Source organism: Patella vulgata, chromosome 5 (genome assembly GCF_932274485.2).
Source record: "Patella vulgata chromosome 5, xgPatVulg1.2, whole genome shotgun sequence".
NCBI lineage: Eukaryota > Metazoa > Mollusca > Gastropoda > Patellidae > Patella > Patella vulgata.
Window position 1 is genome coordinate 55,667,155 of NC_065883.2, and position 21,047 is coordinate 55,688,201.

Sequence of the window (21,047 nt, forward strand, 5' to 3'; positions counted from 1 at the left end):
CATCTCTGTACTTGTGGTAGGGTGGCCCATGTACTCTACAGAAATAAAGTCCACCGCTGATAGTTCGAGACTACCACTGAAGCGTACACATTCGCCGTGCCGAGACCAACTTTCTGACAGTATGATACTATAAATAGCCATGGCACGTGCAATTCTCTACAAATCTATCAACTATTACAGCCGTAAAAAATTTATTGTTGACGATTTTGAATAGCAGTGAAATTAAGCTTCTTGGTTATTACAGCAGATTTAGAAATTACGTTCGTTTCATTTTTTAAATCGCTTTATCATTAACTGTACCGTTAAGAGCGGCATCTTTTGGTTTAGTACAAATAATATCTCTGAATCACTCGGGTTAGACAGGAACATGATACTAGCAGTAGTTTCATTTTACTTTTACAGGGTTCTTAAAACGATTGTTGAGCTACCCAACGTGCTTATTTCTAAATTCAATTTCTTGTTCTAGCTTTCTGTTATGTTTCGTAAAAAAGTAGTCTTGATTATCCCGACCTGTCAATCAGACGTAGAATGGTCAATAGACTGGTTAAGCGAGACTAATTTCAAAACAAGGGCACGTAACCTATATTTTACTCAAAAGTGTCTGGATGTTATGGACGACACTTGGAACCAGTTTTCAGTCTATTATTTATAGATGATTAATGGTCATAGCTTATTAAGTACAACATGATCGTTTATTTAGTGACTATAATTGTGTGAAACTGATTTGAGGCTTGGCATATATATAAATATTGTGGCGTAATTGTCGAGATATATGGAGATATTTATTTATGGTGGGTCACCCTACTTGTGGAGGTTGCAGTGACAAATCTGTTTCTAAGATGACGTAATCGTATTGCTTGATCTTCCTGGAGTGACGTCACACGTGGCGCTCCCGCCCTTGGGCGGTCGGCAATAGTTCCAGTTTGAAGCACTCTCATTCTAAGATTAATTATTGTCTGGCGTGAACAATTAAAGGCTCTTGCTGCAGTGACCACTGGCTGACCAGCATAGAGCCTACCTATAGCACGTAGACGTTCTACATTTGAAAGGTGCGGCATTTTCTAACAAAGATGAAAATAACAATTTTAATTTGTTTTTCCAGTTCAAGTTACGTGTGCGTGTTCAGTTTAAGCAAACTTGCATCGATTGACCTCACGAGTTTGTGTTTGCACGTGTTTTTCATCTTTATATGCTCAAAAGTCACTTGATCCACGTGACTTTACAATTTTATGAAATTAAAGGCTTCTTACTACTTACTATCGTTAGAAACACTTTAAAATTTATTTGACTTACCAGAAAAAAAAATTTGTTGAAATTCATCAGTGTCAAGTTTTTAATTTGGCTGAGTATATGTTAAGCTATGCACAGTACAGATTGCTGTCAGTCTAATTGGAATTTTAATTAAGGGAGTTATAGGCCGGTAACTTTTTTGTAGTCAAATAACTACAAAACTTGCTCAAAGGAAAGCCTTAGCACGGTCCACTACTGTGGCTGGAGCAAGACAGGAGACATCAGTAGTGGAACCATTTCTAGTTCTATCCATGTAATAGTTTCAAATAATTTACTGACGTACTCACACTGAACCGCGGCACTGAACAGGAGCAAATGATCCATCCGTATTACATTTAAATGTTTGTGAACCAAGTAAACCATTATTATTCTTCTCTACACATTTACCTGTGTGTGTATAGTTGTATATATATTATGATAATTTACAATTACAGCTATTCGGAGCAGGCCTGATTGCGTTGCCAGGCTGAAACTATATTTTGTTGTAACCTGCAATCCGTCTCCTTCTAGCTGTCGACAATTGGAACTCCAGGACTAGCTTTAAGGAGTCGTTCACCAGGTATCTATTATATAAACCGATGAACAGCATCTACACTAATCGTTCAGATTTTAATAAACTATAACACATACTTATGGAAAAAAGCTACAAATTTATTTCGGCGACGTATCAGTAACTAGTTTCCGTAAGTATGTGTTATTGTTTTTTAATGTACCCAATTACTAAATGTCACTAAAAGAATAATACGTTCAGATTTTTTTTCATATAATGTGTACCGACTGTATTCATGACTTTCCAGTGCGTCGGTTATTTGTCAAAAACTGTGTCCATATGTTGACCCAGTGCCGCACAACAAACACAAACTTGAAACCCATATAAAGCAAATACAAGGACGCTAGCCAGACGAAACCAGGGACATCTGAAATTTATCTAAACAATTGCATCAACCCGGTTCCCGTTTCACAAAGCAAAAGCACACATTAAGGCACCTGTTCATAGTAATCAAAATCTTTACTTTGTAATTCAATTGAACTTTACGTACGCTTCGAGAAACCGGGACGTCTGAAATTTATAAAATCATGTGCATTAACCCATGTTCCCGTTTCACAAAGCAAAAGCACACGTAAGGCACATGTTCACATTAATCAAAATTTTTACTTTGTAATTGTAATTCAATTGAACTTTAACATTAAATACCTGTAACTGCCCTTTTGTTGCTGTTAGCGACACATTTTAATGTTTTTGTATCGCACATTGTTCCATCCTCACAGGTTCCTCTTACAGATCCCACCAAAAATGTCAATCCACACGCATCTCCTTCTTCTGCAAAAGACAATTACTGAACATACTAATCCAATGGGCCCAGATATGAATGCAAGTTAAATCTGTCTATGGCAGGTCTCTTTTGTGGGTGCATATTATATAGTTATCATTTAGACATTTATTTACACAAGCCAATGATCAATTCTCTAGACAATCGGGCGGCTGAGATATTGAATGGATTAGACCATCTGCGCCTATTCAATCGGTTAACGTTAGAATAGCCATCACTGAATTAATGGTCTGACAATCGAGACTTCGTTTATTAGCATGACAAAGGTACTTGACAATCAATTATTTCTTGTGAAAACTTTAAACACCCAAAACTTCGCCCAGCATTAAATAATTTGACTAAAATTATCAATATATTCATTTTTCATTATCTATAGCAAGAACGATGTTCAATAATGTCTGTCTTATCCGACAAATAACCGGTAATGTGGTGACCTTAATCATGAAACGACACCTTCTTCATAACAGTATGCAAATGAAATTAACATAAATTGCATTTGCTTATAGTTATTTTGATTCTAAATTCTAATTCAAGTCTAAATGAAATAAGACAAAGTGGCATTTAAAATGTTATAGCCAAGACAAGAACCCGATGAAAGGCCTTAAGTTTACAACGCGGCCAGTTTCTTCCATTTAAACGAAAAGTGAGATCTTACTAAGGTTAGGTACACAAGCAGGACAACACCCACAGTAACCAGCTCCAGGAACAATTCGTCCACCAACACATTCCGAAGGAGCAGCACAGAACATTCTCCAACAAATGTCCTCAGGGCAAACAATAGCGGTTGTAGAGGCGACGGTAATACACGCTAACAAGAACTTTAGTACAATCATTGTAATAGTTTTTCTCTTAAATGAACGTACAGAAAATATATTGTTTCTCCAGTGCAATTTGAGTAATAGATAAATCGTGGGAAGGATGACAGCTTTTTTTTTTAGAACACTCCCGATAGTGAACTGTCAGCCTGACTTAAAGATTAAAGAATGAATGTCGTTTTCAATATAATTTAATCGTCGCCCATGAGTCACAGTGACCAATACCAGTGTATAACTAAACAATATCATTCAAAATTAATAATTTAACTTTAAAGTGGATAATCGAGACTTTGTGGTAATGGTACTTGGAAATCAAGACTATTTAGGCTAAATCTTGTCATAACTTTAAACACCCACATCTTCGCCCAGAATAAATTAATTTGACTAACATTTCAATATATTCATTATCTAGTTTTAAACTATTATAACAAGAACGACCAGCTCTTTATCTAAGCCTTAAATGATGTATGTTTAAGTTGTGAGTAAAATGTATGAATTTGAAGGTACTTAATAATATTCTGTTTCCCAGTGTTTATAAGTATCACCGGCGGTGAGAAGCAGGTGGATTGGAGCCACCACCTTGCTTTTTAACCTTGTTGTATTCAGAAAGTGAGAGAGACATTGGTGGTCCGAGTACCCGCCTTAATAAAAGTTTTCCCATATATTTAAAAGCTGTGGGCATTAAAGGTTATAGTTGTACATTTATAAACTTCATTTACTTAGAAATATTTACCGGAATACATTTGGGTTCACGCAACACTAACCAGCGGACTTTAATGGTTACCATCAGTCCACAATTATCTACATGGTTCACAAGCCCAAAATCTAAGCAAAAGTAGGTGAAACGACATTGTATAGATATTATATGCCGCCAAAATGGCCGCCCCTCGTACGCAAATAGTGTAAAAATAAAATAAAACCAAGTACGAACAATCCAAACCATTAAACAAAGTCCTAAAAAAAAACGGTATAGGCAAAATCGTGTAATAAAGCAAAACAGTGTAATCAGTATATGGACTGTTCACCGTCAACAAAATACACGACAAACAGTGGTAACAGGTGTCCGGAAGAGTAAGCTTACCCTGCCTGGCGCCACAATCGCCATAGCTGCATCCAAACTATTAGATGACATCTCTGTAAAATAGCTTGATTGGCCAGTGAACTATAGGTATGTAAAATGCACGTGATGAACAGTGTTAACGATGTAGTAGACAAACATTATCAGGGAGATAGTATACGCGTCAATTAAATATGTCTAGAATAATAGCCGAGAGAGACATGTTATATTTACCAATCAAGTCAATATGACGGCCATAAAACATTTTAAAGGTTTTAATAAGTTTAGTTCGCAAGTATCCCTTTAGTTGAAGCTTAGATGACAAATGCCTCGATCTACTTAAAAAATCAGAATAAAAGGAACAAGCTCTCGCGTAACGAATTAGCTGAGACACAAACACTCCATAGCTGGTGATATTGGAATGTTACTACTAATAAATGGAAAGTTAACAATCGGAAAGTCAAAGTCATCACGTTTATCGTACAATTTAACACTAAGTTTATGGCAATTGTCAAAATCGAGACGCAGATCCAAGTAGGAAGTGTAATTGTCACTGTCAGTACTGTTTTTAATTTCAAGATCACCAGGATATATGAATTCTACATAATCAATACATTTGGAATTATTCAGTGATAGAACATCATCGATATATCGATAAGTGACATTAAAATGTCTGACTAATCGTTTATTTGATAACATCTAGTATGTCAAGGTTGCCAAGGTTGTGGACCCTCTAGATGTCACCATTTTGATCCGATTTTGATGAAACTTGAATTTGAAATACATGTTTATAAGCCAAAGATCTTGGTTCCTTTCGATATTCGCGCATATCGGATCGCAACTTACTGAATTATGGCCCCCGATTGTACGAATAAATCGCGTTTTTAGCTTGTGGTCCCTGTAGAGGTGACAATTTTTATCCGATTTAAAAAAAACAAAACATGTGAATATATCACCATTACACACTAAGATCTTGGTTCCTTTTGATAATCGCGCATATCTGAACGTAACATCCTGGATTATGGCCCCTGATTGTACGAACAATCGCGTTTTTATACGCCCACATTTTCACGTGGACGTATATTGTCGTCGCCTCTGTCCGTCCACAATTGTTTGTGAGCACTCTACAGGTCACAACTTTTATCCGATTTCAATGAAACTTGAAATATAGGTGTATCACCCTAAGATCTCGGATCCTATCGATATTGGCATGTATTGGACTGTAACTTCATGGATTATGGCCCCTGATTGTACGAAAAATCACGTTTTTAGCTTGTGAACACTGTAGAGGTCACAATTTTTATCCGATTTGGTTTAAACTTGAATTGTATGTTTATAACCCACAGATCTCGGTTCCTTTCGATATTCGCGCATGTCCAACCATAACTTCCTGAATTATGACCCCTGATTGTACGGAAAATCGCGTTTTAGCTTGTGAACCCCATAGAGGTCACAATTTTTATTTAAAAAACCGTTACAATATATCACCGTTACACCTTAAGTGAGGTTGAGTTCGAATTTCGTAAAAATCGGACCGAAACTGACGGACAAAATCGCCGCCCCTCGGTCGCAAATTGTATCAAAATATTGTGTATCAGGGTTCTGGTCCCCCTGGAGGTCACAATTTTCATCTGATTTTGATGAAACTTGAAATGCATGTTTATAACACACAGATCCCGATTCCTTTCGATATTCGCGCATATCGGACACTGACTTCCTGATAATGGCCGCTGATTGTCTGTTACATCAATGTTGTGGACCCCGTAGAGGTCACAATTTTGATCCGTTGTCGATGAAACTTGAAATGTAAGTTTATAACCCAAAGATATTGGTTCCTTTCGATATTCGCGCATATCGGATCATAACTTCCTGAATTATGGCCCTTGATTGAACAAAAAATCACATTTTTAGCTTGTGATCCCTGTTATGTAGAGGTCACAATGTTTATCCATTTTAAAAACAAAACGCGTAAATATATCACCATTACACACTACGATATTGGTTCTTTTTGATAATCGTTGATACCAGAACTTAACTTTCTGGATTACGGCCCCTGAATGTTCAAAAAATCGCATTTTTAGCTTGCGGATTCTCTATAGGTCACAATTTTTTTCGGATTTTAAAAAAGGTTTAAATATATCACCATTCCACCATAATGAAGGTTGAATTCGTATTTCGGGAAAATCGAAATGAAACTGCCCGACAAATTGTTTAAAAGTGTGTAATACGAAGGCTGTGGACCCTCTTGAGGTCACAATTTTTATCCGATTTTGATGAAACTTAAAACATATCTTTATATCCCAAAGATCTCTGTCCCTTTTGATATTTGCAAATTTCAGGCCATAACTTTCTGGATCATTGCCCCTGATTGTACAAAAAATAACGTTTGTTTTTAGCTTGTTCTCAATCCATCTCTTGCAAAATGTGGGCGTATCCTTTCTGGCAGCCACTGGCTAGCTTGTGGACCCTATAGAGGTCACAATTTGTATCCGATTTTGTTGAAACTTGAAATGTGAGTTTATAACTTCCTGAATTATGGCCCCTGGTTTTTCGAAAAATCGCGTTTTTAGCTTGTGGACCCTATAGGGGTCATAATTTTTATCCGGTTTAAAAAAAACCCGTTTGAATATATCACCGTTACACCCTAAAACTTCGTAAAACTCGACCAAAACTGACAGATAAAATGGCCGCCCCTCATACTCAAGTATCGTAAAAATATAAAAATAAAATAAAACCAAGTACGAACAATCCAAACCATTAGACAAAATTCGAAGTCCTAAAAAAAACGGTATAGGCAAAATAGTGTAATCAGGCAAAATATACTCAGCCAAATTAAAAACTTGACACTGATGAATTTCAACAAAAATTTTAAATAAATTTTAAAGTGTTTCTAAGGATAGTAAGTAGTAAGAAGCCTTTAATTTCATAAAATTGTAAAGTCACGTGGATCACGTGACTTTTGAGCATATAAAGATGAAAAACACGTGCAAACACAAACTCGTGAGGTCAATCGATGCAAGTTTGCTTAAACTGAACACGCACACGTAACTTGAACTGGAAAAACAAATTAAAATTGTTATTTTCATCTTTGTTAGAAAATGCCGCGCCTTTCAAATGTAGAACGTCTACGTGCTATATGCAGGCTCTATGCTGGTCAGTCTGTGGTCACTGTTGCAAGAGCCTTTAATTGTTCACGCCAGACAATAATTAATCTTAGAATGAGAGTGCTTCAAACTGGAACTATTGCCGACCGCCCAAGGGCGGGAGCGCCACGTGTGACGTCACTCCAGGAAGATCAAGCAATACGATTACGTCATCTTAGAAACAGATTTGTCACTGCAACCTCCACAAGTAGAGAGATGTTTGGTGGAAGGGTAACTGCACAAACTGTTCGAAATCGCTTGCAGGCTGCTGGTCTTCGAGCTCGGAGGCCCTATAATGGACCAATATTGACACCTCTTCATCGCCGTAACCGACTTGTGTGGGCCACAAGACACATAAGATTTACTCAAAGACAGTGGAATTCGGTTGTCTTTAACTTTAGTGACGAATCTCGATTCACTTTGAGATTTGCCGATGGCAGGGCCCGAATGTACCGCAGACGAGGTGAACGTTACGATCAAGTATGCGTCAGAGAAGTTGACCGATTTGGTGGCGGCAGCGTCATGGTTTGGGGTTCTTTTTGTGCACATGGACGTTCTCCTCTTGTTGTTGTCCAAGGGAACTTAAATGCTGTCCAGTACAGGGATCAGATTTTGCAACCTGTTCTTTTTCCGTTTATGCAGAGACATGGGCCTGGACTAACGTTTCAACAAGACGATGTCCGACCCCATACAGCGATTGCTACCCAGAATGTTTTAAGAAATGCCGGTGTCCAAGTCCTGGATTGGCCGTCGCTTAGCCCCGACCTTAATCCTATTGAACACATCTGGGACGAACTGGGTCGACGTGTTCGTCAGCAAGTGAATCCACCACTGACGTTGCAGGACCTTCAACATGCTCTTGCTGAGCAGTGGCGACGTCTGCCTCGGGTAGTGTTTACTAATGTTCTGAGATCCATGAGAAGACGTTGTGTGGCAGTACGAGACGCTAGAGGAGGCCACCACCTTTACTAAACACTTTATTCCGATTGTTCTCCAAGTCTGTGAATTTCATTTTGGGGGGTACTGTGACGTTTCGGCGAGACGTATTCTTGCTTTCTGTTGATGTCAAGGTCGTCTGTGCACAACATAACACTAAATAGTTGCCTTAAACCAAATATTAAAAATCTACTCTCAAAAATCCCGAGTGTCAAGTTTTTAATTTGGCTGAGTATAGTATAATCAGCATATAATATACTATTCAAAAAAAGTAGGGGATATTTGATTTTTAAGTGTTATTAAAGTCACCTAATGAAACTGACGAAGAAACAAATGACAAAATGAAATGAAGTTCACATTCCTCGATTTATTCCAAATGATCGTTAGACTAAGTAAGGCACAGACTGACCATTATAAGGGTAAAATGATACCCGGGGTCAAACAGCAAAGTTACCACAGCATCACAACCAAGTCAGTAACGGGTAAATTCTCCTCTGTTTGCCAAACAAGCATTGATCCGACGTGGCATACTCCTAATGAGACGTCTAAGGTCATTTTGGTCCAGATTGTCCCATTCCTGTTGCAACGCAGCAGCAAGTTCTTGGACATTGGCAGGACGTTGTTGACGTTGACGTAACCTCTGTCCAAGCATGTCCCAGACATGCTCGATGGGGGAGAGGTCGGGACTCAGTGCTGGCCAAGGTAATGTGGTGATGTTCTGTTGTTGGAGGTAACCTGTAACGATCCTGGCCCTGTGACATCTTGCGTTGTCATCCTGGAAGATGAAACGGCGGCCATGACGTCGTGCGAACGGCACAACATGGACTGCCAAGATGTTGTCCCGGTAGTACTGGCCTGTAACACGCCCTGCAACAACATGTAAAGCCGTTCTTCCAGCAACAGTGATGCCTCCCCACACCATAACAGAACCACCCCCAAATCGATCATGTCTGATGACGTTAACGTCTTGGAAGCGCTCGTTTCGACGACGCCACACCCTCCTACGTCTGTCCAAAAAATCAACAGTGAACCTTGACTCATCTGAAAACATCACATTGCTCCAGCGTCGATTATCCCAGTGTTGACGATCCCTACACCAACGACGTCTTGCCTGAATGTGATGATCTCTCAAACAAGGGATCACGCGAGGACGTCGGGCGCGAAGGTGACCCCTATGCAGTCGATTCCGAATCGTCTGGCCACTCACTCTCACACCAGTGTCTGTTTGAAGACGAGCGCTGATCTGATTTGCTGTGATGACACGATTTCTCAAGGCCAAGGTACGGATAAATCGATCCTGGGCTTGAGTTGTCGCCCTTGGTCGACCTGAGCGTGGTCTGTCCTGTACAGATTGTGTATCACGGTATCTGGACCATAGCCTGCTTATGACAGACTGAGAAAAATTCATCGTCCGCGCCACAACCGCCTGTGTTGTGCCGATCTGTAGCATGCCAAGGGCACGTAACCTTTCATTTTGGGTAAGCCGACGCATATCAAAATTTGTTTTCTGGTCACTAAAACAATTAAACTGATGTTTCCCCCCTGGAATTCAATGCCACAATGACTGTAACATTCAAAGTCAGAGTCGTGAAAATCTTGGGTTGGACCCCCATGATGATCCCAAGCATCACCTGCATTCCATGCGGTAGCTATTGGTGCGTTTGGGCGTCACATGTAACTGGAAATGTTTCTTCTGTTAGGTTCTATAGTGACTTTTTTCGTAGTCATTTGCATATTTTAGTATTATGCCCCCAAAATCAAATATCCCCTACTTTTTTTGAATAGTATATATCAAGGTTGTGGACTCTCTAGAGGTCAATATTTTCTTCTGATTTTGATGAAACTTGAAATGTAAGTTTATAACCCAAAGATCCCGGGTCATTTCGATATTCGTACATATCGAACCGTAACTTCCTGAATTATGGCCCCCGATTGTACAGAAAGTCGCATTTTTAGCTTGTGGACCCTATAGAGGTTATAATTTTTACCCGATTTCAAAAACCGTTTGAATATCACCGTTACACCCGAAGGATGATTGAATTCAAATTTCGTAAACATCGGAGCAAAATTGACAGACAAGATGGCCGCCCCTCGTTCTCAAGTAGCGTAAAAATATGGTATATGAATGCTGTGGACCCTCCAGAGGACACAACTTTCTTCTGATTTTGATGAAACTTGAAATGTGGTTGATAACCCAAAGATCTCGGTTCATTTCGATATTCGCGCATATCGGACCGTAACTTCCTAAATTATGGTCCCTCATTGTACGAAAAATCGCGTTTTTAGCTTATACCCTATACATGTCATAATTTTTATCCGATTTAAAAAAAACAAAAAAACGTTTGAATATATCACCGTTACACCCTAAGGATGGTTGAGTTCGAATTTCGTAATGATCGGACAAAAACTTACAGACAAAATGGCCGTCTCTCGTACTCAAATAGCGTAAAAATATGGTATATCAATGTTGTGGACCCTCTAGAGGTCACAATTTTCTTCTGATTTTGATGAAACTTGAAATGTAAGTTTATAATCCAAAGATCTTGGTTCCTTTTTATATTCGCGCATATCGGATCGTAACTTCCTGAATTATGCCCCCTGGCCCCCTGGTTGTACGAAAATTCGCGTCTTAGCTCCAGGTCGCTGTAGAGGTCACAATTATTATCCGATGTATAAAAACGTTCAATATATCCCCGTTACACCGTAATTTTGGCTGACTTCGAATTTCGTGAAAATCGGACTAAAACTGCCGAACAAAATGGCCGCCCCTCGAACGCAAATAGTGTATAACATCTGGTATATCAAAGTTGTGGACCCTCTAGAGGTCACGATTTTGATCCGAATTTGATGAAACTTGAAGTACAAGTTTATAACCCCAAGATATTGGTTCCTTTCGATATTCACGCGTATCGGATTTTAACTTTCTGAATTATGGCCCCTGATTGTACGAAAAGTCGCGTTTTTAGCTTGTGATCCCACTAGAGGTCAAAATTATTATCCAATTAAATAAAACTTTCGAATATATCACCGTTACACCGTAATTTTGATTGAGTTCGGATTTTAAAAAAACGTTTAAATATATCGCCATTCCACCATAATGAATGTTGAATTCGAATTTCGGGAAAATCGAAATGAAACTGCCCAACAAAATATCCGCTCTTTGTACGCAAATTGTGTAAAAGTATGCAATAAGAAGGTCGTGGACCCTCTAGAGGTCACAATTTTTATCCAATTTTGATGAAACTTAAAACATATCTTTCATATCTTTATATCCCAAAGATCTCAGTCCCTTTTGACATTGTCCAACCTCGTGGGTTGTTTCCGGGTCCTCCGGTTTCCTCCCACTGCTAAAGACCCTATGCGCAAGCGAATTATTGAAATAAAAATAAACCATATGTTAGTCCCGAAATGACCTAGTTGAGTCGAGTGGACGTTAAACCCCATTTCTCTCTCTCTCCCTTTTGATATTTGCGCATTTCAGACCATAACATTCTGGATTATTGCCCCTGATTGTACAAAAAATCCGGTTTGTTTTTAGCTTGTTCTCTGCCCATCTCTTGCAAAATGTGGCCGTATCCTGCCTGACAGCCGCTGGGTTTTTTCCGATTTCAAAAACCGTTTAAATATATCACCATTCCACCATAATGAAGGTTGAATTCGAATTTCGGGAAAATCGAAATGAAACTGCCTGACCAAATGGCCGCTCTTTGTACGCAAATTGTGTATACTGCCCTACAAAGGAGAAAGGCAGTATCTGCAACATAATCATAGTGTAGATACTGCCTTCTTCCTTTGCACGGCAGTATAAGTATGGAATACAAAGATTATGGACCCTCTAGAGGTCACAATTTTTATCCGATTTTGATGAAACTTAAAACATATCTTTATAATTATTGAGATTTATATAGCCTACTGCGGTTTTAGAAGGATCTCAAGTTTTTCCTATTCAAGATTTTACAAGTAATCTAGCCCACTTCACTAATGCACAAAAGCACATAAAAAACAAAGCAAACATAGTCATATGATCTTAGTTTGTGGTTTATATTTGGTATGTAATTGATATATTTGTACACGTTTATAAGTCCTTGTATTGTGCACGAGATGGGTCATATGACCACCCCCTCGAAAAATATCTGGAAAATGTATCGTATATGTTATTGTACATGTAAAAACTAGAAACTGTGCAAAATTTGTGGTCAGTAGCTTGAAAATTGACTACCGATAAGTTTTCGAAACAAAATATGTAGGCTATCAATAATTTACTCGAGTTTCAGATATCTTATTTTTCTTTCTAGTGAAGGCCAAATTCCTGGGAATCTAGTGAAGACTGATGCGTTTTCATATTTAACTTACTACCGGCTATCTCTGGATAGGCCAAAGTTGGGTCGATATAACTATTACTTTGTAGCTCCTGGAGCACTTCAAAATCCAGAAAATATACAATTACACCAATTGTTTTTCGGTTTTTAATAATTTTATGGCCAAGTAGCATGCGAACCATGTAATCTGATTGCCATGTTCCTGAAGCAACGACCGCGAGTTTTACAACATCTAGCCGTTGCTTCAATACTCAACAATTCCCGAATTTTTGCGCTTGTTGTGTTTACACGTGACTAATTAGCATTGTCCAATCAGAGGTCTTGGCACATAACACACTGCAAATAAATATGGCGGCCTCCAGAGAAAAAGGAAATAGACAAGTTTACAGTCTTTGTTGATCAACCATGATTTCCAGCAACCTTGACATTGATCGAACCTTGAACTTTGCAACTCGATTGTCACATGTAGACATTTTAGCTAGAAGCGCGAGGCTTGATAATCGTAACCATATTTTTAACGAAGGAATCTGATAGGATCACAAGCTGGGCTTATACCCAATCGAAATTAGTGCTAAAATATGCGGGGTATTACGTGAAGGGCTTGATAAGATGTACGTAGTTAAGGCGAGATCAAGCCTTCTATTGAAGATGTCTGATTGCAGATTCCTAATCTACACAAAAAGTTCTTTACGACATCCGAATTTGAGCTGCATATCTTCAATAGAAAGGTAAAAACAAGATATCTGAAACTCGAGTAAATTATTGATACATATGTTGTTTCGAAAACTTATCGGTAACTCACGAAACTCAAATGCCCGTATCTCAGTCAATTTTCAAGCTACAAACCACACATTTTGCACAGTTTGTAGTTTTTACATGTACAATAACATATATTTTTTCCACATTTTTTCAAGTGGGTCAATTTCAGAAATTTCTGAAAATTGACCCACTTGACATGGAATGACCCCAATACGTTACTAAGGTAGCGGAATGGCAGTGGGACGCATTCGTATTTATACGTTTATGTCATTTCAAATCGTTAAACAGATCATCGTCCATGGCTATATATTATGACTGAGATAAGCTGTAATATACTATTCAAAAAAAAAGTAGGGTATATTTGATTTTTAAGTGTTATTAAAGTCACCTAATGAAACTGACGAAGAAACAAATGACAAAATGAAATGAAGTTCACATTCATCGATTTATTCCAAATGATCGTTAGACTAAGTAAGGCACAGACTGACCATTATAAGGGTAAAATGATACCCGGGGTCAAACAGCAAAGTTACCACAGCATCACAACCAAGTCAGTAACGGGTAAATTCTCCTCTGTTTGCCAAACAAGCATTGATCCGACGTGGCATACTCCTAATGAGACGTCTAAGGTCATTTTGGTCCAGATTGTCCCATTCCTGTTGCAACGCAGCAGCAAGTTCTTGGACATTGGCAGGACGTTGTTGACGTTGACGTAACCTCTGTCCAAGCATGTCCCAGACATGCTCGATGGGGGAGAGGTCGGGACTCAGTGCTGGCCAAGGTAATGTGGTGATGTTCTGTTGTTGGAGGTAACCTGTAACGATCCTGGCCCTGTGACATCTTGCGTTGTCATCCTGGAAGATGAAACGGCGGCCATGACGTCGTGCGAACGGCACAACATGGACTGCCAAGATGTTGTCCCGGTAGTACTGGCCTGTAACACGCCCTGCAACAACATGTAAAGCCGTTCTTCCAGCAACAGTGATGCCTCCCCACACCATAACAGAACCACCCCCAAATCGATCATGTCTGATGACGTTAACGTCTTGGAAGCGCTCGTTTCGACGACGCCACACCCTCCTACGTCTGTCCAAAAAATCAACACTGAACCTTGACTCATCTGAAAACATCACATTGCTCCAGCGTCGATTATCCCAGTGTTGACGATCCCTACACCAACGACGTCTTGCCTGAAGGTGACCCCTATGCAGTCGATTCCGAATCGTCTGGCCACTCACTCTCACACCAGTGTCTGTTTGAAGACGAGCGCTGATCTGATTTGCTGTGATGACACGATTTCTCAAGGCCAAGGTACGGATAAATCGATCCTGGGCTTGAGTTGTCGCCCTTGGTCGACCTGAGCGTGGTCTGTCCTGTACAGATTGTGTATCACGGTATCTGGACCATAGCCTGCTTATGACAGACTGAGAAACATTCATCGTCCGCGCCACAACCGCCTGTGTTGTGCCGATCTGTAGCATGCCAAGGGCACGTAACCTTTCATTTTGGGTAAGCCGACGCATATCAAAATTTGTTTTCTGGTCACTAAAACAATTAAACTGATGTTTCCACCCTGGAATTCAATGCCACAATGACTGTAACATTCAAAGTCAGAGTCGTGCAAATCTTGGGTTGGACCCCCATGATGATCCCAAGCATCACCTGCATTCCATGCGGTAGCTATTGGTGCGTTTGGGCGTCACATGTAACTGGAAATGTTTCTTCTGTTAGGTTCTATAGTGACTTTTTTCGTAGTCATTTGCATATTTTAGTATTATGCCCCCAAAATCAAATATCCCCTACTTTTTTTGAATAGTATATCTTATATTAATTTGCTATATTCGTAAGTGTCTAGGCATAGTGCACGAGCTGAGTCATAATGAGTTACATTTACCATTTAGCAAATTTTTTTTTTTTTTTTTTTTGCTAACGTTAAAATCTATTTCATTAACCTAATTGTTTCTCATCTAAGACACTTGATGTGTTAAACAGACCGTGACACTGGTCCTAGTTAAAACAATAGCAGAATACAGATTAAAACTCTTTGTTGATTAAATGTCAATCAGCCCCAGGGCAACAAATCTTTCTTGTTGAGCTTAGTAAGAGACTTATTACTTATTAATCTCACAAATTATCTATGACGTCAGTTTATGATTCAATGGGATCTGACTACAGTGGGATTAACACTAATAATTGCTCAATGATTGAACAACTATTGTTTGAGGCCTCAATTCGTTTTTGAGGCCCGCTTCCACCGAGATACAGAGTGCATTTAAATCTGACCATAGAGGGATTAACAATTGCCCAATGACCAACTTTTTTTTAACGCCTGCTTACACCGAGATAGGGAGTCCAATGGGCTATTCAAATCGGGTTTCAATCCAGGTGTAAACTGCTGTGGACATTTATTAATATAAAACCCTTATTCCGGACGACTGGCTTGGTGACTGGTAGGTACTGACTGGCCCAGATGGTCTACTTCATTCTGACCAAAAATGGATTAATACATTATGCCTCGTGCAGCTAAGAATCAATATGGGGTTTAACGTCTACTCGACACAAACGAGGGTAGGGACCTTTAGCAGTGGCAGGAAACCAGAGGACCCGGAGAAAAGGCAAGAGGTTGGAGAGGCGACCCTACTCCTTGTCACGTACCAGCAGAGAATCGAAACCAGGCCACTTGACTCAAATGACAGACCTTGCGATCCATCGATCACGCGTTAACCATTTGCACCCCCCCCCCCCACAACTGGTCAGATATACATGTTATACTGTATACTAATTGTTGAGTTATTTTTGTTTGATAAACGATAGAAGTTACTCGAAATCCTTAATTTAAGAAAACCCAAACAAAACACCGCTGTTACACTATTATGACTGCCATACACAGAAGAGTTATTGCCACTTTTCTAAAATAACTATTATCCTTATTATTTTTTTCTATTTCAGGAACTGTTTATATAATTTTTTTACACCAATGGCCGGAATATACCTAAATGCTGTGAAAAAGAAGAAGAATATTGTAGTAATTTTAATATGCATTATTCTTATTTACACGTTGCTAAAGATTGCTTATTTTATACCACCATACGAAACCGAACGGATACGGGTTATTAATTACAGAAAACCTATTAAACCATGGTATTTGTCAGATAAAAAACAATTTATAATGACTGCAGAAGATGATGAGACCGTTGTACAACCTACTTCTAATATTACCAAACATATACTTTGGAGAAATATCGCTTCGTATGACATTGATGCATTTAAAAGTCCAGATGTTTTGAAAAAATGCAAAGTGAAAGCGTGTAAAATCCACATAGATCCGATATACCAGACTATATGTGACGCGGTTGTGTTTTATGCAAATGGTTATCCAGATGAATCTCCGCCATTCAGACCACTCAACCAAATATGGATTTTCAATACGATGGAATCTCCGTATAACAATGATCTTAATGCGTGGACGCGACACCATTGGAAGAATCAAATAAATTGGACAATGACCTATAGGTTAGATTCAGATATTAATCTTCATTATGGAAATGTTCGCAAAGCTTCTGTTCCAGAGTCTGTTTTCTCGTTTGAAAACATTCTATTGAAAAAAACGAAATTAGTAGCATGGGTGGTAAGTCACTGCAATACTCCTGTTTTCAGAGAAAACTACGCGGAAGAGTTGTCGAAGTATATACCAGTAGATATTTATGGGTCATGTGGAGATTTTAATGCAACGAAAGGCGACACATTATTTAAACAAATAGAAAATGAATATAAATTTTATTTATCTTTTGAAAACAGTCATTGCTTAGATTATGTTACAGAAAAGTTTTTTAATATTCAAGGCAGAAATATAGTTGCTGTTGTGCGCGGAGCAGCAAATTACACAGAAATATATCCACCAGACACTTTCATAGATGTTAATAATTTTAAATCTCCAAAAGAATTGGCCGATTTTCTTCTTTACTTAGACAAAAATAACGAAGCATACTCACATTATTTATACAGAAAGGCACAGTTTAAATCTCTGCAGAAAGTGCAAACGTTATGTCAGCTATGCGCAATATTACACCAACCTCTAGTTAAACAGAACTACCATCCTGATGTATATGATTGGTTTACACGTGGCACGTGTTATCTCCCTTCAGACGTCCAATTGAATTTTTATCAAAAACTTAAACGCTTATTTAGATAAGTCTGTAATTCTATGCACACCGTGTTCACATAGAATCTAATCTAACTTAACTAAATTCCAGGTCGTCTTTTTTACGGGTCTCAATCAGTATTACGTTTCGTTCTTTTTTTTATACTTTCGATAGCCTCCACTACATGAAGGTATCAAAGACGAGTAAAACAAAACTTTGGGCTATCAAAAAACGAGGTAATTAAGACACGCAGTGTACTACGAGGCAAACTATGCCCGGACAGCAACATCGTTTATGCTTACTCTTCAACGGGTGGGCTTATGGTTTTTCGTGCCATCCGATCAAGTAGTCAATCTTTTTATGATTCTTTTGTTAATTTTTGTTGAACAAACTTTCATTAAATTTTCGTTTTAGATTTCATCGTGATTGTAGTTTTTAGCAAGATTGTACGCCCAGGGGCATGGCGACCGCTAATTTTGATAAAGTTTGGGCCGTGCGAAACATGCTAGAGTTCATTTGTAGTATGTTTCACACTCATTGGGCATTCTGATTTTAACGTTGAAAACTACATTGACACCGCATGATGTTATCCATTTGATAGGGAGCACAAAACGTCAAATGGGGCGCAAAACTCTAAATCTATGACTCAAAGCGCACCATTACCTCCCTTTACTTAGCCCCACCGTATACACGGGGATTAATGTCGGTAATCATTCAAACCCAAAGAAAAGGCTGCACTGGCTGCACATTAAATATAAATGAAAATATGAAATATATCTTGTCAAATGGTACACCATTCTAATGAGATAGCTACACAAAGCGTGGAAATACGCCCACACGCTATTGTTTTTTTTTTCAACTGCAGCTTATCCAAAAGGGAAATTTGGATGTCGAGCCAATTTAATGATTCCGGAACGGGAAGTCGCAGATAAGGTTCATCCTCTCATGCCCCCCCCCCCCCCAAAAAAAAATAAAAAAAATTGAAAGCAATCCGTTAAAAGCTGTAGCATCTGTCGTGTTTACAAGGCTTTCGGCAAAGGCATAGGCGTAGGAGCCGGGGGGGGGGGGCAGGGGGGGGGGGGGCATTTGCCCCCCCCCCCCCCCAACATTTATTTTCGGGCAATGAAAAATTCGACGACCTTTTTTTTTCTATTAACGTTTAGAGAAAAAATATAACTAACTTATTTCTATGAGATCCACACTGCCCGAAAAGTATTTACGCCGAAAAGTATTTTCTCGTCTTTTTCTTGTCCACTGCATGCCCGAAAATATACCCGAAGCTCTCTTATGATATGTATGCCCGAAAAAACGGTATTGATTTCGGGCAATTTTCTCTTATGCCCCCTGAATTACTTTGAGCTCCTACGCCTATGGGCAAAGGGAGTAAAACTACGGGAGTGAAGGTCTCGGAACAATGAATATCGATAGGGTTTGTCCTCACATAACCACAATGGGTCACATCATATTTGAAAAGAAAAACCTGTAGCCCCCACCGCGTTCATACGATTTTCGGAAAAGGAGCATAATCGGGTACGAAAAGTTATATATCGATAGACTTCGTCCTCTCATGACCACGATACTTCACGCACCATTTGAAAAAAAGTCCGTCAAACACTACCCTCTATCGCGTTCAGTTCACAGAGTGACGACATAATACGCCATAGCTGAAATGTTGGCGTATCAAATTGAAAAAAACATACACCAGAAGTTTTGTAAAGGATGGCGGCAAGAACACGAGATGATGCTCAGTCAAGAAGCATAACTCAATTTCATTTAAAATGTGAATATTTTTAAGGTTGAGCTTTTGACTAGAGCAACAATCCCTTTATAGTTTTTATTTTTAAATCACCAAAACTAAAGCGCTTAGATGGTTTTGTTGAATGGGACAATGACTCGCTACATATTTTTATACGCCCACATTTTCATGTGGACGTATATTGTCGTCGCCTCCGTCCGTCCGGACGTCCGTCCACTCTTTGTTTGTGGTCACTCTACAAATCACAATTGTTATCCGATTTTGGCGAAACTTGAAATGTAGGTCTATCTCCCAAAGATCTGGGTTCTTTGGCATGTCTGACCGTAACTTAATGGACCATGGCCCCTGATTGTACGAAAAATCACGTTTTTAACTTGTGGACACTCTAGAGGTCACAATTTTCATCCGATTTTGATGAAGCTGGAAATGCATGTTTATAACCCAAAGATCTTGGTTCCTTTCGATATTAGCACATATCAAATCGTAACTTCCTAAATGGACCTGATTGTACTAAAATCGTGTTTTTAGCTTGTGGTCCGTCTAGAGGTTAAAATTTTTATCCTATTAAAAAAACGTTCGAATATATCCCGTTACACCATAATTTCGTGAAAATCGGACCAAAACTGCCGGACAAAATGGTCGTCCCTCAAACGCAAATTGTGTAAAAGTATGTAATACCAAGGCTATGAACCCTCTAAAGGTCACAATTTTTATCCGATTTTGATGAAACCTGAAATGCATGTTTATAACCCAAAGATCTTGGTTCCTTTCGATATTCGTGCATATCAGATCGTAACGTCCTGAATTATTACCCTAATCACTTTTCATACGTCCACATTTATAATGTGGATGTATATTGCCGTCACCCCTGTCTGTGTGTATTTATGTATGGGTATGTGTGTGTTTGTCAGTGTGTCGCCTACAGTCCACAATTCTTAACTGGTCGTCTTGAAGCTTTACATACCCTAATGATGATCCCTATTGTTTTTGGTGTAGAGCCACCCCCAGTTTTTTTTATTTGTTTGTTTGTCGTCTACAGACCGCATTTCTTAACGGATCCACTTGAAACTTTCCATACTTTTTCCTGATACCCAAAGGATCATCAATATTGTTTTTGGTGCATGCCCAACCCCACAGTGACAGGGCCACACCTATTTTCTCTTTGTGTGTATGTGTCGACTATGGGCAACAATTCTTAGTGGATCGTCTTGGAAACTTTTCATACTTATTTCTTATACCCTAAGGATGACCTCTTTTATATTTGGTGCATGCCCAACCCCCTGGGGCAAAGTCACGCCCAATTTTTGTGTGTGTCTGTGTGTCGCCTGTAAGCGGCAATTCGTAACAGATCCTTTTAAAACTTTGCATACATATTCCTTATAATTTGGTGAATGTCCGATCCCCAGGGTCAGAGACACACCCACCTTTCTTTGTGTGTGTCTGTTTGCTCCCTACAGACAACAATTCTTAATGGGTCGTCTTGGAACTTGGTATATCTA

At 39.1% G+C, this 21,047-nt stretch overlaps 1 protein-coding gene across 6 annotated transcripts in view; it reads left to right on the forward strand.

Moving 5' to 3' along the window:
* The window catches only part of LOC126822043 (glycoprotein 3-alpha-L-fucosyltransferase A), a 29,324-nt gene extending 11,117 nt beyond the window's left edge, over positions 1–18,207 (forward strand). For 3 of the 6 annotated variants that reach the window (XM_056100840.1, XM_056100841.1, XM_050550778.2), the window contains one exon: positions 16,600–18,207. In XM_056100840.1, the coding sequence (XP_055956815.1) occupies positions 16,600–17,842 (1,243 nt within the window). In that variant the 3' untranslated portion in view covers positions 17,843–18,207. Of the gene's footprint in view, positions 1–1,724; positions 1,850–1,880; positions 1,974–16,599 lie in introns of those variants that run through there. The other 3 variants (XM_050550777.2, XM_050550774.2, XM_056100842.1) reach the window with 2 other exon arrangements.
* Positions 18,208–21,047: the final 2,840 nt, after the last annotated feature.